Genomic DNA, 23,719 nt, shown 5'->3' with positions numbered 1-23,719 from the left:
AGAGCACGGCAACTGGTGGGGAGCAGGAAGCTCAGGGGGAAAGGTATTCTCAATTCCCTCCTCCCCACCTTCCCCTTAGTAATGACACTATGCAAGCAGCAGCAATCAGTATCTTCTCTCCAAATATTTACACAGCATAAATACCCACATGGGGAAGGGGAAACTTTGCTTTGGCTCCAGCTTGAGCACACAGAGGGTGGCCCCAGGTGACCATCTGACCCTGATGGGGCGGGACAGGTGGTCAGACCACACACCTATCAGGGTAGACCTCTGCTTCAGTGTCTCCAGCCCCACAGGCTGGGGGAGAAGCAGTGGCTCCAGGGTCACTCGGGACAGAGTGGTAAAGCGAGGCAAGCGGGGAGGCTCCATACATATGGGGCAAGGGCAGGGACCTGTTCCCCTACCCAACCCCTGTTCCCTGGGGGCAGCACCCACCCAGCACCTGGACTGGGCTGCTGCCCTGCTGTCAGCCTAAGGCAGGTTGCTGAGTTCCTTAATGGCCTGAAGGATCCTCTTCATATGGCCCACTTTGGTGATCCCCAGGTCCTGCAGGAAAGAGAAAGAGGAGGTGATGCATTTGCAGGGGGCAGCTCTTGGCCCTTGCTGGTAGACAAGCCACAGGGTGGAGGATGAGGCACAGTCCAGCTCCCCATGCTCTCCCTTGCTAGAGCATAGTGCTTGCTTGAAGCCCACTGTCCTCTTGAAAGCACATCCCCATGCCTGAATGCAGCTGAGGGTCGGGTGCTGCTGATACAGCGGGAGGACCAAGGCCACCCTCCTCCCCTGCTTCCCTCCCCTGTGCAGAAGCTGCACAAGCTCAACTCTGCAGACCAGATGCAGGGCCAACCTGCCACCAGGAAGGATAGGGAGAGGAGGGATGGAGGACACCATGCTCCCCAGGGCTGGGAGTCCCTCAGGAGGCACAAGGGGGTTGTACCTTAAGGTCTCTCCTCTCCAGCAGAATCAACTCTGAGCCCTGGATGTCATGCCGAACAAAAATGTCTCTGTATTCCCCTAAACCAAGCGTTTCCAGCCAAGCTGCCACCTCCTCGGAGCCCCACTTGTCTGCTAGCAGGGAGGAAAACCACAGTGGTGGGCTGCTGGGGCCTGTGGAGGCAGTGGGACACAGCAGCGCAGGCAGCAGTGATGGCAGCCTGTGGTCAGCAGACAGCACACCCCCTCCCACCCCTGACTCCAGCAGGGCCAGAGGCCACAGCCTGCTCGGGCTGCAGAGGTCTCTCCTCTCCTTGGCTTACTTATGGAGCACCTGAGCTGCTCCCCCGCAACCAGAGCCCCAGCTGTGGACAAGGGACTTACCCAAAGGTCTGAGCTGTACCAGAGCCCCCTTCTCCCCTTAGCCAAGCAATTATGGGGTTGGGGTGCTCTGCATGTCTGATAATCAGAAAAAGCTTTAAGGGGCTCTTGGTGACAAGGGTGCCACTCCCAAGCAGCCCCGTTCCCCTTTCCTGAGGATTCTTCTCCAGCATTCCCAGAATAGGAGATTGAGGGATAGGACAGCACAGGGGGCTCCTTTCTAGCATGGACTGCACCACCTGTCTCTCCCTGGCACACTGCTCACTTTACCTGGGAGTGCACTGTTGGCTTTCTGCTTCTGCAGCTTGTCCTTCTCCTTCCTGGGCTTGGGGATGTTGAGGCGAAGCTTAAAGCTTCCCTTGCTGGCACCTTCCTGTGAGAAGCCAGGCTTGGTGGGATGCTACAGCTCCCTGAGGCTGGGCTGTGCCAGACCCCGGTCCCTGTGCACCCACCTCCTCGGCAGGGTGGGCAATAGGGCCCAGCCAGTGGATATCCAGCAGCCGCTGCAGCTCCTGGCCCAGCACACTCAGAGGGCCCTGAAGGGCCTCCTCCTCCTGCGGTGAGTCCAGCTGTGGGGGACAGGGCCCATACCCAACCCTGCTGCCACCCCCAGAGGTAGCAGCCTTGAGGGGCTTTGGGTGCTCTCCAGTCCCTCACTCACCGCCTTCCCATCCAGGAATGCCCTGGTCTCAGCCCACAGCTCTTTGATGCTCAGCACCATCTCCACAGCCATATTCCTGCTGAGAAACTGGGGCACAGAGGGGGTAACCCCTTGAGCAGCAGGGCCCCATGGGGCCTGGGTAAAGGCTGCCTTACACTCCCACTCCCCACTCACCTCTGAAGTGCCAGCAGCTTTGTGGGAGAGGGCTTCACTCAGTGCCAGGGAGCTGGCATTGACTGCATGCGCCAGCTCCTGCTCCATGGCTTTGTGAGCCTTGGCTGCCTCATGGATCCTGTGGGTGACAGGGGCTGGAGCTGCCAGGGCTTCCCTGGGCTGGGCACAGCATGGCCACAGCACAGTTCCCTCCTCCCTGTGCCCACTATATTCCCCTTCCCACAGTCTGACCTGGCAATCAGGGTCTCAGCAACCCGTGAGACCTGCTGCAAGAGGCTGCTCTCCTCCTCGGTCAGGTACTCCATGGACTGCTGGGAGCTGAGCCGTGGCCGTGTGGCTGCTCGGTAGCTCTCCCCTTTCTGCTTGTCCTCCCAAGACTTGAGGGTGCTTTCAAATGCCTGCAGGGGACAGACATGGCCCCTCTGAGACTGTCATACCTCCCCATGTCCCTTAGCATGGTTTTGCTGAGCTCCTCAATCTCACCCGGTCCCTTGTCAGCATCTGGGCTCTGTTCTTGTGCTGGATTTTGATGATGCCAGGTGGCTGGATCCAGGCCTCTCCATCCACCTGCACAGGTACGCCCTCGTCGCCCCGGATGGTGATCTTCACCACGCGGCACTGTGGGGCACACAGCCCAGGGGTGGCATCAATAGCTGCCAGGCTGAGCAGAGCCACACTGCTTCAGGCTCCACTGCTGCCCCAAAGGTGTTCAGGCATTAGTTGTGGTCCTGCAGGGTACCTCACCACTACCTGTGCAATGCGATGGTGCTGGAGGTTGATGACCCGTGACACGGCCATCTGGATGCTGCCAAAGACTGCCACCACCTCCAGCTTCTTGTCATCAAAGGATGGAGCCCCAAAGTTCTGTAGAGGATCACTACACATGAAGACATCCATTTTCCCCCATGTGTGCCCAAGGCAGGGACACCCTAGCCCTGGGGTATCTTAGGACTGGGGAAAGGACATCACGCCACCCAACTCATCTCATGGTACTAACACTCACATTATCCTCCTTGGTGCCTCCCCAGAAGTTGATGCCCCCAGCATAGCTGGGGATGTTGAGGACCGCAATGCCCTGCAGGCTGGGCAGTGAGATAGGCACCCCGTCACACTGCAAGAGAGGGCTAAGCCTGGGGATCTGCTGTAATGCTGCCCCTCCCACCCCTTCCCTGCTCTCCCAGCCCTTTACCTCCAGCTGTACCCGCTGCTCCAGGTTCTTGTAGGTGCGCTGCAGGAGCTCCTTCGTGCCCAGCACCCCATACCACATCATGTTCTTGGTGCGGCTGCTGTGGGGCAAAGTGGAACAGATGAGGGGCTGTGGGCTCCCCACTGCCTGTCACAAGCTCCACACCCTTCCTGGGGCACTGTGCTGAACAGTCCCGGATGGCTGGCCCCACCTTAGTTTCCTCAATTCTTGCTACCTCCCAGAAAAGCCAAAGGTGCAGCATGTTGCACCCAGATTTCGACCCTTCCACGCCAGCATGGCAATGTCCCTCTCTCCAGCTGCAGAGCAAGTAAATCCCACCGAGTCCTCAGGTCTTCACCCTTTCTGAGGTGTTTGCAGCCTGCCACCAAGGGGTGCTCATCCCAGCAATGGATGCAGGTACAAAATCTGCTGCAGGAAGGATCTCCAACACAGTAGGCCTGAGTCACCCCCATGGCTCCCAGCAACTTGATGGCACTGGAAAGCCAGGGGTACATGTTTTTTCCTGGGGGAAATCTAGGGGTTCCAGCCAACCTGCACTTCTTGGGGTGCTCATCACGTTTGTTGTTGAACTCCAGGGAGATCTTTGCATCCAGGCCAATGCCAAAGTAGTTATTCATGACACATTTCTCCAAGAAGTGTCTGAAATCAGCAAGAGGGAAAGCAGGTTGAGCAGCAGCCACACATCTGGGTGACTCTGGGCTGGCACCAGAGGATGTGCTGTAACACCCACTGGAGCAGAGCGGCTGGCACTGGGAAGCCTGAACAAAACTAGCAGGGATGGCTGCTAGTTTCCCTCAGTCACCATGGCACAGCCAGGACCTGCCTGCAGGTGGGAACACCAAGCTCAAAGCATCAGCCAGAGATCCCACACCATCCACAGGCAGGATCCCCCAGCATGGGCACTGCTTGGCCAAGGAGGGCCTGGTACCAGGGATGCCACACCGGTGAGCAGCAGCCTCCTCAAAGGGGCAGCATGGTACCAGCTCTGCTCCTGGGCAGCAAGAGTGGGCCAGGGTCTCCGGGGCAGGCAGAACACCTGACTCACAGGGTGCTGGGGTCTTCAGGGAACTGCAAGCTGCCAAAGGTGTCTGGCCGCTCCAGGACGATGGAGGAAGATGCAGAGGTCACCGTCACCCGCCGGGAGCCTGGCCAGGGTGACAGGGAGGTAGCTGCCACATGGGTTCTCACCCTGAGCCCATCCCACAGCTCACCCCCATGCCCCCACAAAATGCCACATGCCCTGCTGGGATCTTACTGAGCTTCTCCTCCTCCTTGTTGAACTCCTCCGAGCTGTCCTTGCTGGGGCCCACACTGCCCTGGTAGGCTTGGGTCTGCTTGTTCTGCTCATCCACAGCTGGATACAAAGAGGGGCATGACAGGGAGTCTGTGCAGCCCTGTAGCCCCTCCTCGTGTCAGGCCTGTGGGCTCGAAGGGCCCAGGGTGGGGCCACTGCTGCCATCCCAAGGATCCCAGGGGAGAACAAAGACATGGGTCCAGCACCAACCCAGTGTGGCTTCACAGACCCTGCCAGGTTGCTGCAGCAGCAGGGAAGCTGCCAGGTCCCACCACTCCCTCACCTCTCTCTGTCTGCTCAATGATTTGCCGCAGGGCTTTCTTCAGGCTGTTTGCCCGCAGCATGAGCTGCTCCTTGGATTTGAAGATGCGAGGCTGGGGGTTGGGATTGAAGCTGCCAGCTTTCTCCTGGTCCTTGACATCAGCGTGGGTGGCCTGTGCCATTTCTTCAGGGACCATGATGGCCTGAGCTTCCTCATTCAGCTCCCGCACCAGTGAGTCCAGCTTTTCATTCAGCATGGCGCACTGTGGGACACTCACCCCACTCAGTACCTGCCACAAGCTGCTGCCCCCCACCAGTGCTGGGTGCTTCCCTGGGCACTATGAGTGCCTGGATACCCCCAAGCACCTGGACACCCCATGCCTGGGCACCCCAAGCATGGCACACCCCAATACATGCTCAACGAGGGCATAGGCTGCGGAGCAGCCCATCCCCTGTTCACAGGCTGTGCCACCAGCTTGACCCAACCCTCCAGCTCCCCTGCAACACACCTTCCGTGCCATCAGCTCAGCCTCCTGCTTGTTCTCCGTCGCCCTCTTGTAAGCCCGCCCAACTTCAGTCACAAAGTCATTGACAGTGCCACAGAGGAACCTGCCAAGGGAAGTGGCTGGAGGTCAAGAGGGGCACAGCATGGCCAGTGAGGCACAGATGCCAGCCAGGGCGCCTGCTGGGGTAACACCTGCTGCTCCAGAAGGCCAGCACAGCCAGCATTATCTGCCAGGCACCAGCACAGCCGGCAGCTGCTGGAGGCCAGTTGAGACAGCCTGGCCGAGGGGGGTGCAGTGGTCCTGAGGACAGGGCCCAGCCCAGCAAAAGGGGCTCCTGGCACCCCCATCAACAGCCCCCTCCTTACTTTGCAGAGGAGATCACCACTGAGTGCTTGTCTGACTCCAGGATCTTGGCCAGGTGGAAGGCAACAGAGTCCGCGTAATGGGAGATCTGGACCTGGGGGACACAGGTGGAGACAGCTGGACACCTGCCACCTTGCCGTGTGCCCCGCTCAGGGATGGAGCTTTGCCCAGCCAGCCTTGAACTGGGGATGATCAGCCCTTATTCAGCCCACTCCCCACCACTGCTGCTGGGCAGAGGCAAGGTCAGTCACATCAGGAGGGAAACTGGGGCAAGGGGCTGAACAGGAGCACACAGAAGAGTCCAAAGCAGCTGTCCAGAGGCAGGCTAGCTCTACCTCGCCTTCTGCCTGCTCCCAACTGCATATGCCAGGCTGAGACCTGCCAGGCTCATTTCACTGCATGCAGCCAACTCCAGCCCCCTCAGAGCCCCAGTTCCCAGGGACCCCCCTCTTCCTGTGCCATGCCTCCCTGTGTCCCCGAATTGGGTTGAACAGGAACCTGCCCTCCAGCCTGCCCTCCCCATCTCAAGCCCCCAAATGCCAACAGTTCCCACCTGGATATCGGAGTCCCCATTTTCCTCCTCCTTCAGTGCTGAGGGGGACTGCTTGGGGGCCTCATAGGTAAGCACACTCCACCTGCCAAACAGAGACCATGGCTGCTTGTCATCTCCTGGCCCCCTAGCACAGGACAGGCAAGGAACTGGAACAGGCTTCCCAAGAGATGCCAGGGTAGGAGGGACAAAGAGGCATGTATTCCGTGCCCTGCTCACCGGTCCAGCATCTTGGTGGTGGCCCTTTCCAGCTTCTCCAGGATCTGCAGCAGCTGAGTGTCATCGTCACATAGGCTGCCCCAACCCAGGACCCGTGCAAGGTCATTACCAGTCCCCAGCGGCAGGACACCCAGCTGACACTGCAGGAGAGAGGCAGAGTGGGGGGGCTCAGAGCAGCCCCCAGGGGCACCTGTGACACCCCCAACTCTGCTGTGCCCATTGCTTGGCAGCACCTGGGGAACACAGTGTCCCAGTGCTGGGGATGGTGCCAACCTGCACTAGTAATGCCAGGCACTCGCAACTCACCTGCTTGTGGAGGCCAAGGGCATCGATCTCAGAGAGCACCCAACCCACACTGCCATCCCCACCACACACCAGGATTCTGAAGGTGGAGAACTTCTGGAAGAGGCGCAGCCTGGGTGGCGAGCAAGGAGAGAGGGAATAGGTGCTGTGCCAGGTGCCCACTGGGATCCCAGCAAGGCAATTCCAGGGTGCTCAGGCTGGTGCTTACCCCAGGTGTGGGCCCCCATTCATGAGGTCAAAGACTTGGGCTGGGTTGAGGAACTGCTTGAACTTGCGCAGAAACTTGACACCTTGGTTGTCCCCACTCTTGGAGTTGACAAAGGCCAGGAGAGGGCTGGAGCAGGTCGAGGGGCACGTGGCTTTCCAGAAACCTGCAGTAAGCCCAAACACGAGCCCCAGCTCTCACTGCCCACACACACTTCAGGAGAGCAGAGTATGAACACTCCATCTGTGCCAAGCCCAATCTGTGGGGTGCTGGGGCAGGAGGGGCAGGGATGGGGATGCCCGGGGGAAGGTGAGGGGCAGAGGCAAGAGGAAGCACTATGCTTTTAAAGAAATGAGATGGGGAAAGAAATGTGCCCAAGGCAGAGCAGAATTGACAGCTGGCCCAGAGCCCGCACCTGCCTCAGGCACATCTTGGCTATCCCAGTTCCCTGGCTGGTGTCTGCAGGCTTCTTCCCTTGGCAGACCAAGCAATGCTGCAGCAGGGACCATATCAGCCATCATGCCACTGGCACCAGCCCCACAGCTATTGCCCTTAGAGCCCCATGGGCTGCCACCAGGAGCACCCCCACCACAGCAGGAGCATGGGGGTAACATCCCCACAGCCCCCCCCTTCCTGCCTGGCCGTTGCTCCATCTCCACTCCCAGCCCAGCTGAGCGCAGCAGAACACAAAGCACTGAGAGCTGCTGAGTCAGAGCGTGGGCTGCAGCGGAAAAGCTTGCTGCCAGCAGCACTCATATGCTGCAGCAGGACAGCATGGCAGGGCAAGGGGGGACTGAGGCCTTGCTAAGCTGTTCCCAGTCGGGTGGGCAACAGCCACAGCCACGGATGGCTGTGCTGCTGGAGAGGGACAGGGCAGAGATGCTGCCAGGGATCAGCCACCAGCAGCCGAGGCTCTGGAGCTGAGGAGCAGCCGCGTGATGGTTACCCTGACAGCATCCCAATTAGTAACAAGGCAAATGAGCCACCGGCTGAGCTGAGTGGTGAAAAGCAGTAAAGAATGAAGAAAGAAATATCCGGAGGAGAAGAACAGATTTTACTCAGCGGAGGCCAGCTGGGCCCCTCAAGAGAAGGAGACAGCTGGGGCGGTCCCCCCACACTCCAAATGGCTTCTCCCTGCAGTGTCCCGTGCCAGGGCAAAGCTGTGCTCTGCACTGCCAAAAAACAGCTGAGCTTCAGACACTGAGAAATAACCCAAGCAAGAGCTTTATCCTGCCTTGAGAGATGCTGAACCATTGAGGTGCAACAGAGGACAGCCCACCTCAGGGGTACAGGGTCGGCACTGCTGATCCCAGCACAGAGGCACCATGTCCTCAGCCACTGCAAGTGGTGACCTGGCAGGAGCAGCTAAAGCCACATGCAGGCAAGAAATGCCACCCCAGAGCCCACAGAACACCACCAAGCCCTGAAACAGAGTGCAAGGCAACAAACAGCCTTCAACTAAGGGAAGGGCGTTGACTCTGGAGCCTACTGAAGGTAGTGTTCCTGCTGCCCCACAAAACAGGCACAGTGCAACAAGTCAAAGCCTCCAGAAGACCTCAGAGAGCACAGAGCCCTATCCCAAACAGCCTGTCCCCCCCACCAGAGCAGCCCTGTGCCCTCCCCAACTCACCATCAGAATCGATGCTGTTCAAGGCAGTTGGCGGGATGATGGACACTTTGTACTGGCCCAGGGGGCACCTCTTGCCAAGGAGCTCCTTGCAGGCACTGTGAACCTGGGAAGGCAGGAATGCCTGTATCAGCAGAGCAGGGGGACGCAGCACCAAAGTCTCAGCATCGGCTTTCCCAGAGACGCACACAGGAGGGGCAGTGCTGTCTGTGCTGGGAGAGGGGTGGGGACAGGGTGTGTGGGTATATCCTTACAATGGCCTTGCACCAGAGACAGCGCCAGTCCTGCAGTCTCCGGACACTGCCACAGGTGCGGTCACAGACAGCACAGCGTGCACTGACAGGCAAGTTCCCCTCCAGCCACTGATGGGGCATGGCCACCTGCAGAGAAAAGCAGCTACCAATAGCATCCTTCACACTTCAGGGAAAGATCATAGGCCACCTCTTTCCACAAGCACCATGGAGGTAGTGCCATTTAGCAGGGCAAGCTGGGTCTGGGACCCCTCCCATGTCCTCTCATCCCTGCCCACCTGGCTGCTTGAAGCCATCAGCATGTTAGGCAGGGCAGACGTATCCCCAGAAAATGTCTGGAGGTGACCCCACTTGGACAGCAAAAAGGGATCCTGATACAGGGTTCCAGAGGAGGTGTCCCCAAGCTACGCCCCTGCAGAGCCAAGCCCAGAGGCCGTACAGTGCAGGGGACAGCTACAGTTTCTTCCTGCTTCCTGATTTGGGCACAGCAAGGCTAGTTCTGATGGAGGATCTGTCCTGCCAGGATGCCTGACAGGGACTCCCCTGCTTACCCCGTCCTCATCCTCGATGATTTCAATGCCGATGGAGGCCAGAGTCGTCCACTTGCAGTTGTTTGTGGCTCTCACTGCACAGCGCTTATGTGCCTTGAACTTGCAGACTGCATGGGGAGGAGCAGTGAGGAGCAGGGAAGGTCCCCACAGCATGCACATCCCTGGTCCCAAACCTCTCTGCATCTGGGCAGTGGGCATCACCCTGCACCACTCCTGCTCTGACCCAGCCTTGAGAGGCTGCCCTGCCCTGATGCCAACCCCTGCCCACGTCCCAGCAGGATGCCAGCACTGACCTTCGCAGGAGAGGCCATGGGAGGTGACCCCTGGAAGAGCTTCACGGCACACGTTGCAGAAGGTGGGGCGGGCGTGAGAGCAGGCGTACCAGTTGTGCATGCCCGAGAAGTGCTCCATGTTGAACTGTGTGGCCTGGAGACACAGCCCTGCCCCATCAGTGCCTGGAACCCTCAGCCGGCACTCCCTCTCTCCCGGCCTCCTGAGTCCCCCCAGCCCAACTCCTGTCCTCCTTGTGGGGCTATGGCAAGGCCAACAGCTCTTTTCTGGCAATCAAAGGCACACAGAGGGAAACACACTCCACACAGAAATACAGATCCATTCAGCACCCTGCCCACATCACCTCATGGATCTCCCACTTCTGGACAGATTTCAGGGCCGTGATCCAGTCCTCCATCTCCTTCCGGTTCTCCGCACATAAAATGAGCTTCCTGAAAGGCGTGATCACCTGCAACAGCCACCATCCCCACGTTCTCTGGCAAGGCCACTGCCAGGCCAGCCAGAACCCAGCACAGACCCCAGCAATCTCTGGCACACCAGTGCCGCCTCAAGCAGCAGGAGGCCATGCCATGGAGTGCTCCGTGGCTCTAGGGGGATGAGGGAGATCTGTAGTGCCTCCCCACACGGTTCCAAGGTCTCCACAGGGTGCAGTTGGTAGCCCCACACCTCCCTCACCGTGAAACTGTTGTTGATGTTCTTGGTGCTGGTCTCGGCCACACTGGCATCAGACAGGTCCACCTCATCAAAGATCAGGGACTGCGAGGGAGGAACCAGAGCCCCAGTCCACCAGGCAGGGATCTCTGTCCCCTCCTGGGCTGGCAGGCTCGGGTCCCCCCCAAACTGGGCATGTTGGAAGCACCCTCCAGCCTACCTTGGCATCCTTAGCATAATAAAGTGTCCTGCCTCGCAGCTTGAAGTATCGTCTCTTCCACCTCTGGAAGGAGCTCGTCTGCTTCAGCAACAGCCCCTCCTTTACGCTCTTCTGCAGAGACCACAGTGTCCTGAGCTCCTGTAGCCCCCCAGGATCACCAAAGCCACCATTTTCCCCTGTGACACCAGTCCCCGGGTCCCCAGGAGCACAGATTGGACATTCTGGGGCTCACTCTCTGCTGCATGTAGCAGGGCAAATTATGTTCCCTGCCTACCATCGCCTGGGCACTGGGCACTGCCTGTGTGATCTGGAAGGAGGCTGCTGGGCATGGCAGGACTAGAAGATGCAGGTCTCCAGCAGTGCAGAGGCTCCCCTGTTGATTCTTCCTCTCCATCCCCAGGGTAGTGCCTGGAGATCCTCACCCTGCTGCAGCTCCCTAGAAGCCAAGGGCAGAACTGGAGCCAGCAGAGCTTCCTTTAAGAGGAGACTAGTGCCCCAGAGATAGCAACTGCATCCTCAAAGTGGCATTACCTGGGCACTGCGGCCCCAGCCGGTTTGGAGAGCAGAGCTGGAGCAGAGCCGGAGCGCAGCCAGCTCTGTCTTGCCCCCACAGCCCCTGGAGAGGACAACCTGGGGTTGAGGGTAGCCTGCAGCAGGCAGAGCATCCCCTACAGCCCAGTGCATCGCTGCAACCTGGCTGCCTGTTCTCTGCCCCCCCCGAAACAGAGCACCTGCCAATATTTACCCTTCTTGCAGTGGTGTTTACAAGACTCAATTAATTAGTGTTTGCAACATGGCTATGAGCCTGAAAGAGGTGGCAGAGATGCTCTGGCACTGCCTCATCTATGATTGTATCTTCTTTAAACACCACCGGCAGCTCTGTTCAGCTGCTTCTCTGCAATTAGCTGCCACAGTGGTTGTATCCAATCCAGGCACATGATGACAAGCCACATTTAACAGCAAATTAGCACTGGGCATGAGGGCACAGCAAGGGAAGCATGGCGGGGCTCTGCACTCCTGTGCCAACCCATGTGCTGCAAAAGGTGGCAGCCAGGCACCCATCAGCCTGCAAACACACCAGCCCCAGGTCTCAGCCTTAATCTACTGCCCCATGGGTCTGAACCAGATGGCCAAACCACCAGGAATAGCAGAAGCCTTCACAAAGAAGCTAAAACCCCACCTGGGGTGCTCCCTGAGCTTCAACTATCCAAATGCATAACCCTCCTGAACCTCCCTGGGGCACCCACCACATTGTTCCCTGCTCTCTTCCAGCTTGGAGTTTGAAGAGGGATGTTCTAAGCCTTTATCACTCCCCAAGACTGCTGCAGAGTTTGGCTGCGGTCAATCAATCACCGTGGTGCCTCGGAATGTCAGTGCAGGCTCAAAGAGCCCCGCGGTCCCGGTGCCAGCACCCCACTGAGTCCTTGTCCTGGCCTCTCAGCTGTGAGAGCACACAGGGATCCCTCCAGGGGGGTCCAGCTGTGACCTCAGACCCGCACACAAATCATGCACCCAGCAGTCCTTGTCCCACACCAGGGGACAAGCCAGGGTCCTGCCATAGCCCGGGGGGATCCAGCGCCACATCCACCACACCTGGCTGCCCTCATCAGGCACAGGTTCCATGTTTGCTGCAGTCACCGCTGTTGTTGCACAGGACAGGCAGTGTGTGACAGCGAGCAGTGGTGTCAGGAGCTGTGACGGTGAAGGGCGGGGAGGCCATTGGAAGAAAAGGATGACAATGAGAAGGAAGAAGGGGCGGGTCCATGCTGGCGCCTCAGGGCTATCACAGCCGGGGCTGAGGCCAGCTGGGCATGGGCACTCTGCCTGGCTCCAGGGCCACGTTGGGGGTAGGACACAGCAAGGACGGGCTGCCTAGGAGGGTGGCACCTGTTATGAACAAAAACTCGGTTAATATTTTTTTATGAGAAAAAGTTTCAAAAAGGCAGCCAGACCACTGGCCCTGCCCAAGTTCTGTGTGTTTTGTTATTGTAATCACGGGTCGTTGTCGTTAATGGTTGTTTTTGTATTAGTAAAAGCCCTGGCTGGGGCGAGGTAATGGCTCTTCTCCTGGGTGGGGACCTTGCCCGAAGCTAAGTTGTACCTTTCCCAGAATAGTGAAGACACCTGAGAAGGTGGGGGGGGTTATGCAAAGTGACTCGCAAGACCAGAATGCTTTGTGAGACCCCCATCTCCAAACTCATGGAGAAACCCCAAAAACAACGAGCCACCTAAGAGTTGAGAGACTAGAGTGATGTCTGGACGTGAGGAACCGAGTGCTGAGCCTGCAGAGACGCGGAACACCTTCGGACCCTCTCGCCCTGACCATGGGAGTTGACCCCGGAGCTGAGACCAGGCCGACTGAGTGGGAGGGGCAACATCTGACACCATCTTATGGGATCAGGAGACCCAAAAAGGCTCCCAAGAGGATCTGATCCCCAGCTGTGCCCCTGGTGGACAAAGCTGCGCATATCCTCCTCCTCTGAGTCGCCCTGGGAGACGACGGACGCTGCAGACCCGTCGAGCCGCCCAATCCTGAGCTGATCACTTTTTAATAAAGGCATTACACAGGAGAAGAAGTCTCCTGGCCCTGTTTATTTCAGCACCCACTCCTGCGAAGGAGGGTCAGAGCCGAAACACCCCCAGCAGCAGCAGCAGCTCCTGACAGTGGCAAAAAGTCATCACCCAGCCCCAAGATGTCACAGTCCTGGCCGTCCCAGGGACAGAATGCAGCTGCCCTGACTCGCCCACCTTCACCACCACACCCGTGATAGCTCTCCCACCTTCACCACAATACTTCCAATACCCCGGCTGGGGAGACTGTGCCTCAGTTTTCCACCAGTGCAGACTAATCCCTAGCCAAACCAACACAGGGCAGCAAAATTGGCGCAGAGAAGCTCAGGGGGCACCTCTCCCCACAGCCACCCTTTCAGGCTGCTTTGGGCATCAAAGCCCAAGCCCTCTGTGTTGCCATGTGCAGCATTTTGCTGCACAACTCCTCAGGTAAGCAGCTGCTCATCCAGGCTCCATCATCCCTGGTGTGTGATGCCACGTGGTACAGGTTCCATTGGTGCCCACACGGGGCCAGACAACCCCTCCCAGGGGAAAATAAGGCAGGTCCCCTTTCCAAAATAAGCCCTGGAGTCCAGCTGTCCCACGCTGCCTGGGCAGGCACACAAGTCTGGGGTGACGGAGGGCTGTTTTGGGATCTCACTGTGGTAAGCCACCCACCTAATTCATTTTTTGACCATGGGTCTCAGCCAGATGAGACCTGCTCCAGCTGTTGGGGCAGGGAGCAGCTCCCAAGCGGCTCCACGGTTTTGGACCCCTGCTTTTGCAATGAACAACAGAAGGACACCTGAGAGGCACCTGATGGCCAGTGCCAGCTGCAGGCCCAGCCACACAGTGGGAATGTATGCTGCACAGCATTGCTGGGTGAGCCCAGGGTTTCCTCTTTGCAAACAGGAAAGGGGTGACAATGGCAAGGGCAGACAGGCCATGCCAGGGTGGCATCACCCCTGCTGTGCCAACTCCCCAAAGCCCTGTCCAGAGCACCAGGGTCACCACAATTGTATAGTAAGTGGCTATTAGGTACCCTAGAGCTCAAAAGAGCTGGAGTTGAGCACCTGTAGCACAGGGACTGCCTCTTCTTCCTGGAGAGTTTTGGGGACAATGGGAGCACTGGCTCACTGGGCTGGGAGCTCTGCACTAGTCATTGCACAGCTGTAAAGCACAGTGTGCCACCCACACCCTAAAACCAACCCAAGCCACTCCACTCACCCCACCCACAGCTTTTCTTTCTGGAAAGCCCCAGGCAGCACTGCAGGGAGCCTCAGCAAAGCCGGAGCTGGTCTCACCTCAGCAACCAAGGCGGCACACCCAGAGCCACATATAACCTGCCCAGCAGCAGCCAGAGGCCAGCTCCCCTGTCGGGCTCTGTCCCAGCACTCCACTGCCCCATCCCGAGGTCCCTCCCTGCTCTCTCCAGCCCAGGGGGCTCAGCACCAGCACCGGGGGAATCCCAGAGGCACAGGGCAGGAAGGGAAAGGTGAGAATTAAACCATACAGTGTCTGCAGACAAACTACCACCTCCAGGTCAGATGCAGCTGAAGTGGCAGCAGAGCCTCAGAGAGGACACAGGTAAAAATGGCCCTGGGAGGATGGCCAGCCACGTGCTGTGCCAGGACTGGGCAGGTTTCCAGAGGCCATCATGCCACAGGCTGCCTGTGTGCTCAGCACAAGCAGGGGGTTTGAACAGCAGTCCAGGGATTCTTCCAGGTCAGGTTACAACCCGAAATGCCAGCCCTTGCTTCAGCCCTAAAGCAGAGCCCCAGGATGCTGCTTTGTTCCGTTACCCCCCTCTCCCAGCTCTGTCACCACCATTCCTGGCAAGAGCCCATTGTGAATCCAGGTCGGACCACAGCTGGGGCAGGAGGGTTTTCCTGCTGGGATCGGCTTGGACAGCGAAGCGGTGCCTGGAGAAGAGCCAGGATGGTTGTTACCCAGGAATGCCATACATGTGGCTCCTGAGCACCACACTATCTGCCCACACAGCTGGCCACCCTACACCACTCCTGAAGGGACATACTTGTCCCTGTGACCACACGATGCCTCACCCAATAGGAGAAGAGGGAAAAGAGGATAACTTGTCAACACACCGACCTGCATTGCACCAGCATCATTCCAGGCAGCCACCCTCCTGCTCCAAGTGCAGCAGCCCACTGGGCACAAGCTGGGGTCCAGTTGCATAAGAGCTCATCCCCCAGCTGAGCCAGCAGGCACCAGGACAGCAGAGCAAAGCTGGCAGACTTCAAACAGCCCAGCTGCAGGGCTTCCACCAGCTGCTAGGCACCCCACAGGCGGGAGTCAGTCGGAAACCTTATCAAGCTTTGTGACACAGCAGAGCTCTTCCGGCACTGGGCAGTCAAGGGGCTCGGTGCCTGACAGGTGCTATGGCCCCACAAGTTCAGCTTCTCCCAGAGGATGGAGCTTTCTGCCACTGTAGGACCAACCACAATATCCCTTCCCTGTGCTGGGTGGATGCTTAAAAGGAGATTCTAGCACCAGTCCTGACACGCCCTCACATTGTGCCCATAAGACCATTAAAAGGCAGCGGACAATTAACAGGAGGAGAGGAATGAGGAAAGGAGCCCCTAGAAGAAAGGCGACCCCCCTAGAGCACATTATCCAGCAGCTGCTTTTTAGAAATGAGGTCATCCTTCCCTATCTACAGCCACATCGGTCCCCAAGCATCATGCGTGCAAGCATCCTGCATCAGGCCAACCTTTACTAGTTCACCCCCACACCTTGTGCCCCAATGCTGGTGGGAACAGCCCTCCCACTCTGCCCAGCAGGAGTGGGAAAGAGCTGATGGACAAGAACGACATTCACATAACAGAAAAAGTTAGCATGGAGAGGGCAGAGTGCTTGAGTAACCTCACAAACATCCGGCTAGTGACAGTGGGGCTATCTTCACACCCCAGGCACCAGCTTGGTGAGCCCTGATTAATGACAGCAAGCCCAGCCTCTCTGGTCTCAGACAGTGTTTTCTTGTGTTGAGGTGCAATTTCCTATTTTTTCATTTCTCTCCATTGGCAGACACCATTGAGAAGAGCCTGGTTCCCCCTTTGCTGCACCCTGCCTTTCAAAAACCAGGGACTCCGTGGTTACAGTCTCCCCTCCGGGCTGAACAGTCCCAGCTCTCCCAGGCTCTCTCTGTATGAGAGATGTTCTAGTGTCCCACCAGCGTCAAGTCTAGAGGGTGCACTGCCCAGGAGCTGTGGTCCATCCTCCTGCTGCAGAAGAAAGGTTTCCAGGCCTGGCCCCAGCCAGCTCTACCTTCTTTCTTCATCTTTTGGCCAGGATTTAGCACTCAGTGGGCAACATTCCCCACAGCCTGGCTCTATAGCACTGCCTCACCAGGCTCCCTACAGCAGCCCAACACCCCACTATGCATAGGTACAGCTTGCCTCATTCCTGGGGCACTCTGAGCCTGCAGGATGCTCAATACCTGCAGCAAGGACAGGGGTACCAATAACCCCACTGACCTCCCTGAGCCCCATGGGAGGATTCTGGTGGGTCCCTCAGCCCCACCAAAGAGCTGTGATGTACCTCAAGATCAGGAATTCAGGAACAGGATTCCCCTTTCCAAACAGCAGACAAGCCATGGTTACCCCTGCTCACCACGGCCATGAACATTGTTCCCATGCCACGGGCAACCCTGGATCCCTGGCATGCACCCCACTGTGTTCCCCTTGATGCCCCTACCTCCCAGCTTGGGTGCAATCACCCCAGGACCTGTCACTTGCTGAGCCAAACAGCACTGCTGGGTCACTCTCTGCCTCCTCACTGGGAGGCAGCTGCTGGGAGAGCCTGTGCTGAGGCAGGGCCGGGGAATGAATGCCCCAGACACGTGAGCAGGATGTGACCCACCACCCCTATCAACTCAAATGCGTTGGTGAGCCCCAGAACCAGGCCCTCTCTTCCCTTCACCTCCTCTACAAGCCCAGCCCTAAGGGGACCAGTGCTGGGAAACAGCATCACATCCCCCTCCCACTCTGCACTTGCACTCCTAAAACCTGGTACAGGCAACTGGCAGCCCCCAGATGCATTGAGGAGGATTGTGGGGGTGGGGGGAGAATGTCAGCAAGACTCCATCCATCCTGGAGCCTTTCACTCCAGTAGGGACACCTGCATCTGGCAGTTGTTTTTGTCACTGAGCACAACGACCTCGCCGCCCCCACAGCAATGCTGGCACAAAGCACCCCACAGGGTGTGCACAGTTCCAGCCTGGAGGTGTGGAGTGGGGGGGATGTGATTGATGTGGAGGCTTGACGAAGGGATGAGCTTTCAGAGTGCAGAAGCACTGGAACTGGGGAGCAGCAATCAGAAGGATTCAACAGATCCCAAAATGATCCTCACCTATTCCTGTCCCAGGGGCTGGACACCACCCTGGAGTGGGAGAAGCTGCCTGCTTCCATCACCAGAGACCAAGGCCTCCCCAGTCAGTGTGGATGGGGTGGGGGTCCTGACCTTTCCCAGCCCCGCAACATGGCAGGCTCCTATAGACCCTCTCAAGCACCCCACCCACCCCATTTGACCCAAAATATGACAGTGAGCCCTGACACCCCACCACCTGCTGTCTCAGGAGCTGCCACTCTGGCACTGAACTCTCCCTTATAAACTGTGTTCTTTAGGTACCTGTCCCTGGGGTGCAGGCAATGATTCCCTCTCCCTGCCCCAGCCCCACCTGGGTGCCCAGGATGTCAAGACAGGGGTGTCACTCAGGAAGGTGCCTGCCATGGCACACACCCTGTGGCCGTGGCTGGAGTGACAGGCAGCACATGTGCCGTGTCAGGGCTGTAAGCCTGACCTGGGTGGCAGCAGCAATGTTGTTGTATTGCACTAAATAGGAATTTAGTTACACTGGGTGTTGGGGAAAAATGTTTTTGGGTCACGTGAATGGCATGTTCCCCCTTTCACATGAGTTCCCCTCACATAACCCCCTGGTTCTGTATGCCTGCGGTCTGTCCCACGGATGGTCCCTCCCCTCACCCCTCCCGGATGTCGCTCCCATTGACCGTGGTTCTCTTTCCCCGCCCGCACCACCTGGGGCACAAAACCCCACTGCAGGTGAGCCACGCTCTCTTTGCTGCCTGGGTGGTCGCCGACACCAGAGGTGATCTGTCCCACACTAACAAATTGGACACTTTGACCCACGTGGCAGGGAGCGCTTCTCGTCTCTTATCTCGTTCGTGCGGTTCCGTGTGGGCTTGGGTCCTGAGTGAGCCGGGTTTGGACTCATATAAGCCCAGAGATCCACGGATACTGCACAATGTCATCCAAAAATCCTCATTTCCGTAGGAAAGGATGGAGTCCATCCAACCAGATGCCAGGCTGGCAAGTGCAGTCCTGCCCATCTGGACCAGGGCAAAGGCATCCTCGGGAAAAACACTGAACCGCAACACTGAAAACACAGAAGTGGCAGGGGAGGCATACACAGCTCACTCTCAGGCCCCTTCAGCTCCAGCCCTGCCAGCTCTCACTCTCTCCCCTAGCTCCATGGGCTGTTAACCCAGACATGTCATTTCCACCTGCTCATCCATCATGCCACCTGCCTCCCCTGACACGCTGCACAGCATGACCTCCTGCATGGCTAATTGCTGATGCCAAGCAGGATATGGGCAGCAACCACCGCAGGCAGGGAGACAGCCTCTCCCCACGTGCAGCCTGTCAGCAGCGAGGCCAGAACCTGCTTGTGGTATGGGGGGCTCTGGCGATTGGGCTGTGGCTCAGAGCATGCTCGTGTTCCTGTGCTGCTGCTGTAGGACATGGGCATAGCCCAGCCATCTGCCCCTTCCCCTCAGACTTCCTGGCACTGATGGCTCCCTGTGATGTCCCTGTGCCCCACAGCATGGCAAGTGCTTCATGGCAAACTCCAGCACCCTTCCAGAAGGGTGCTGAGGGCTCCTACACAGAACTAAGCATCCCCATGATCCTGCACACTGGCCTGGCTTCCCACTGTGCCTCCTCCCCAACACCCTGCACCAGCATAGCCCTCTTCACCCACTTGGCATCCAACTTGGAGAGGGCAGAGTTGATGCCAGCCCGCTTCAAAGAAGGGAAAATTGAGGTATGTTCCTTGAGCAGCCAGAGGGACTCAATAAGAGCCCCTTCAGTGCCCCATGCCCCAGAAGTCTCTACTGCCAAGTGGAAAAACCCCACAGTGCTAGGTTGGGAGCATGCAATTTCCATACCCTTGAGCAGGTAACCTCTGCCCCACCTCATGCCAGTGCACCAGGCTTGGCACAACAGCCAAGACAGGGACAGCAGGAGGGGAGCCTGCCCCAGCTCCAAGCATCCCCACAGCTGCCACCAGACCCACACTGCCTCATTCCCCTTCCTTCATGCCCTCAGCACCCAACACCAGAGTCCAGTAATAGCCCTCTTTTCCACAACTACGTTCCTATGCTGTGTTTTCAGAGCTCTCCCCCGTGTCGGAGCAGCACAGCCACCACTGAGGAGAGGCTGGCACGGGAAGCTGGCTGTAGGGGGATTTCTAGCAGCCCCCGTGTGCCGCCCAACACTTCAGGCACTGCCTTGACTCATTCCACCACCTCCTTCCCACAGCTGAAAGGTGGATGCAAAGGATCAGCATGTCATCCAGAGCATCCTCCAAGCACTGTGTCTGCATCCTCCCTCCCCAAAATGTCCCCCCAAACCTCCTTCTCTCCTCACATCCTACCTGGCCATTCGGCCCAGGTTATTTCTGCCAGCATTGCATTTCACTGTCCTGACCTGGGACCTCTGACCACGCACTCCTGTCTGGCTAAAGGCACCACACCCAGTATTTTGTAGGGGTAATCTTGCAAATTTTGTAAGCTATCAAAATAGCTTTTTCTGAGCAAACTGTGATACACACGCACACATACTCCAGCTGCTGTCATGCTAATGGCTGGGAAATACGAGTGTCACGTCTGATCTCAAAGGTGCTCCCATCTGTCCAGCAAACCACCACTGGGGACTAGATCTGTGGGAATGGCACCTGCAGGGGAGCTGGCACAGCCAAATTGATCTAGGGCACTAGGAAAGATGCATGGTTCCATTTTGCCACCCACCAAGCCCTACACACACAATGCCTGCAGCAGGGTGTGGGATCCGAGGAGCCTACAAAACTGTCATGACCCTAAATCTCAGTCCCAGAGTATCCATGGAACATCCTAAAAAGAGTCCTCTTCTTCCAGGGACAGGTAAGGGGAACCCAGGGGATACAAATGCAGCATGAAGGCAATGTGGTAGGGGCTCTCTGGGTATGGGAGAGACCCTGTCCCTGAATAGTGGGATGAAATCCGTGCTTCACAGCCCCATGGGACCAATGCTGACACTACCACTGTGAGGTTTGCATGTTTCTATGTGCCCTCCCACAGGACACAGGGGGCCAACATCCTCCCAGCTGTGGCTGGGTCAAGCCTGCCAGCAGCAAGAACCTGTACCCATTTACACCCTGATAAACTCCCCTGCCTTGTCCTCAGCAGTGACCCCACACCCAGCCAGCCCCTCACCACCGGCATCCCCCACCCCTGACCTTGCTTCTCATCTGCCCCGAGGTGGAAACCTTCCGGATGAGCTTGTGAGAACTGTCCTCCTGCTCGCCCTCGCTGTCGGATGACTCCTCACCACCAGCCTCGGGTGAGATGGGTGTCAGCTTGTCCAAGTCCAGAGATGACACTGATTCCCGGGTCTTCCTCGAGAACAGGTCCCCAGGCACCAGCTTCTCAGCCATCTTCCAATCTGGCTTGGCTCAGAGCTCTGCAGCCCCTGATGACAGCCCTGAGAGGACAAGGACACACAGGAATGGAGGAAAAGCCCTGAAGAGACATGCATGCCCCCTCATCCTGTAAGGCTCTGATAGCTGGGAGGTGCAGCCCTGGAAATCAAGAGAGATGGTGCATCCTTGCCCAGAAATGTCACTCAGGGTGGCATCCTTGCAGGCAAAGTTTTCCTTCCTTGCCTTTTTTTTCACTGTCCCAACTATTCCTCAGCCTACCTGGCATCCCAACGTTGTCCCTGACTTGGGCACAGGAGACTGTGGTTGCCCCATGCTCGGGCATTGGTACATTGGTGCATAGAGGGGTGGAAGCCATTCCCACAGCCTGTGCTATTTCTCCTTGTTGCCCACCCCCGAGGTGCTGGGCTGCGCTGCGTGGCCGGGGACAGCGCAGGGATCTCCATGAAAAGCAGCAGCCGGACCCCGCCATCCGTCTGGCTCCGGCAGCTGGAAAGGGATGGGTGAACCTCCTGCGCCCGTGGCTCGCGAGCCCCGAGCAGGTGCCTGCGGCTGGGCTGGGATGGATGGGGGAGCGCGGGGCTCCCGCATGCGGGGGAAGCCGTCCCCATGGCATCCCTGCCGGCCCCGAAGGCTGAGGAGGGACTGGTGGAGGCACCTACCCCGACAAGCGAGCCTGGACGACAGCAGGGCTGCCGTGGCCGGGTTGGGGGTGGCAGGGGCCACCCCACGGCGCCGTGCCGGGCCCCATGCACCTACCACGGGCCGGCTCCGCCGCGCCCTCCCCCTTCCCCGCGGCTGCCGGCAACCGCGGTGCCGTCTCTCGGCGCAGCAACAAGCGTTGCGGGGAGAGGGAGGGAGCGAGGGCAGCGCTGCGGCCCGCGCCCCCCCCCCCCCCCCGCCCCCGGGTGCATTGCCTCCTCCAGCCCCGGGGCTGCCGGGTGCCGGATCCCCGCCGAGCATCCCGCAGCACGCCCGGGACGGAGAAGGCGGAGCGCCCCCCGCCCCGCACACACCTTGCACGACCCGAGCCGCCGCCGCCGCTGGTGCAAGGTCGCTCCTTCTCCGGCCCGCCGTCCGCAGGCCCCCCGGCCCCGCCAGGACGTGCCTCCGCAAGCGGCCCCGGCCCTGCCCCTGCCGCAAGCCCCGGCCTGCTCGGCACGGCGGGCGCTGCTGCGCGGCGCGGGCGGCCCACGCACGGCCCCGAGCATGCGGGCACAGCGGGCACCCGCGCGCCCCCGCGCGCATCCGTGTGCGGCACCCGCGCGGGCACGGGAGAGCACGTGCACGCACGTGTGCGCTGCCCGCCCACGGAGGCGCGGCGGACACACCGGGTGGGTGTGCTCACGCACATACGTGTGCACAGGCTCGCACACGCACGGGCAGACACGGCTTGCACCGTGCACAAACGGATGCTCCCCTCGCATGGATACATGCATGGGCCCGGGAGAGCACATGCACCACTGCAGTGCACCTGTGTATGCGCCACCCAGGTGGGCAGGGCCAGCACATGCATAGGCATCACAGCCGCACATGCGTGTGTACCTCCACACAGGCATATGCACAAGCAGTCACAGACCACACAGGCCTGCGCGCCCCGGGCACGGGAAAGCACATGCACCCCGTGCCTGCACATAGATTTTTGTGGGCATGGGCGAGCACGTGCACTACCACTGTGCACATATTTGTGCATTCCCCACATGGACAAGGGCAGGCACACGGCTGGCACAGGTGAGCATTCACCCTGTGGCCACGTACATTTTTGTGCACATACCCACACGCACACCCCACGCACAGGTGAGTGTGTGCACCATTGCCATGCAACCATATGGGCATATGGCGTTACATGGAGGCACGGCCGAGCACATACACAGATGCTGCCACACACTTCCACGCACACACAAATGTGCTGGCAGCGCAGAGGGCTGGCCATGTCCTGAGTGCATCTCCAGCAGGGTGGGCAGCACGATGAGGGAGGGAGCTTCTCCCCATCTGCTCTGCTGTCCTCTGGTGACATGCCCAAGAGTGCTGGCTCCAGATCAGGGGTCTCCGGCACAAGGAGGATGTGCTGCTGTTAGAGGGGGTCAAGAGAACACCACAGAGATGCTCTGAGGGCTGAAAACAATCTGCTGTGGAAACAGACTGTGAGATATGGGGTTGTTCATCCTTTAGAAGACAAGGCTCCAGTAAGACCTTAAAGCAGCATTTCAGTATATCAAGGAGGTTCCAAAAGGAGAGTTTTTCACAGGGCATGTAGAGACAGGACAAGGGGCATCAGTTATAAAGTGACTTATGGTGTGTTTGGATTACACAGAAAGAGGAAATAATTTATCATGGGGGTGGTGAGGCACTGGCACAGGCTGCACAGAGAAGCTGTGGCTGGCCAATCTCTAGAAGTGTTCAGAGACAGGGTGGATAGGGCTTGGAGCAACCCGACATCCCTGGAAGATGTTCCTGCCCTAACCCTAACCCTAACCCTAACCCTAACCCTAACCCTAACCCTAACCCTAACCCTAACCCTAACCCTAACCCTAACCCTAACCCTAACCCTAACCCTAACCCTAACCCTGCCCGTGGCAGGAAGAATTGGACAGAATATCCTTCAATAATCCCTCCCACCCCAAACCTTTCTGTGATTCTGTGGTGTGCATGCATGCAGATAGCCCCACAGAGGTGTGATTGCATAGAGCATGCCCTGGAACATGTGTTGGAGCACACACACATGCATGCACACAGGAGGTGTGCCACCAAACATCTGGGGAGAGAAGCTCTGGCCTCACTTTCCATCC

The 23,719-nt window shown here is 58.5% G+C and overlaps 1 protein-coding gene across 5 annotated transcripts; it reads right to left on the bottom strand.

Annotated features, from left to right (window-relative positions):
- Positions 1-96: 96 nt before the first annotated feature.
- Positions 97-22,053, bottom strand: DGKK (diacylglycerol kinase kappa). Of its 5 annotated transcripts, none has more exons than XM_063170191.1 (30): positions 21,947-22,053; positions 20,730-20,974; positions 10,649-10,759; positions 10,453-10,533; positions 10,121-10,225; positions 9,780-9,912; positions 9,487-9,593; positions 8,939-9,064; positions 8,688-8,790; positions 7,061-7,223; positions 6,856-6,964; positions 6,550-6,689; positions 6,334-6,415; positions 5,783-5,874; positions 5,421-5,520; positions 4,934-5,174; positions 4,612-4,710; positions 4,402-4,501; positions 3,888-3,995; positions 3,339-3,435; positions 3,153-3,260; positions 2,900-3,013; positions 2,633-2,767; positions 2,381-2,547; positions 2,150-2,267; positions 1,976-2,062; positions 1,767-1,883; positions 1,585-1,687; positions 938-1,068; positions 97-546 (listed from the first exon to the last, which is right to left on the bottom strand). In XM_063170191.1, exons 2-30 carry the CDS (start codon positions 20,925-20,927, stop codon positions 472-474), a joined length of 3,450 nt encoding a protein of 1,149 aa, XP_063026261.1. In that variant the 5' UTR covers positions 20,928-20,974; positions 21,947-22,053; the 3' UTR covers positions 97-471. The 5 variants fall into 5 exon arrangements, with proteins under 5 accessions (XP_063026261.1, XP_063026264.1, XP_063026266.1 ...); XM_063170194.1 differs by having other exon boundaries at positions 938-1,065; XM_063170196.1 differs by having other exon boundaries at positions 1,767-1,868.
- Between the last annotated feature and the right edge of the window lie 1,666 nt (positions 22,054-23,719).

Source organism: Melospiza melodia, chromosome 16, assembly GCF_035770615.1.
Source record: "Melospiza melodia melodia isolate bMelMel2 chromosome 16, bMelMel2.pri, whole genome shotgun sequence".
Classification (NCBI taxonomy): Eukaryota; Metazoa; Chordata; class Aves; order Passeriformes; family Passerellidae; genus Melospiza; species Melospiza melodia.
This window is presented reverse-complemented; position numbering and strand designations above follow the sequence as displayed.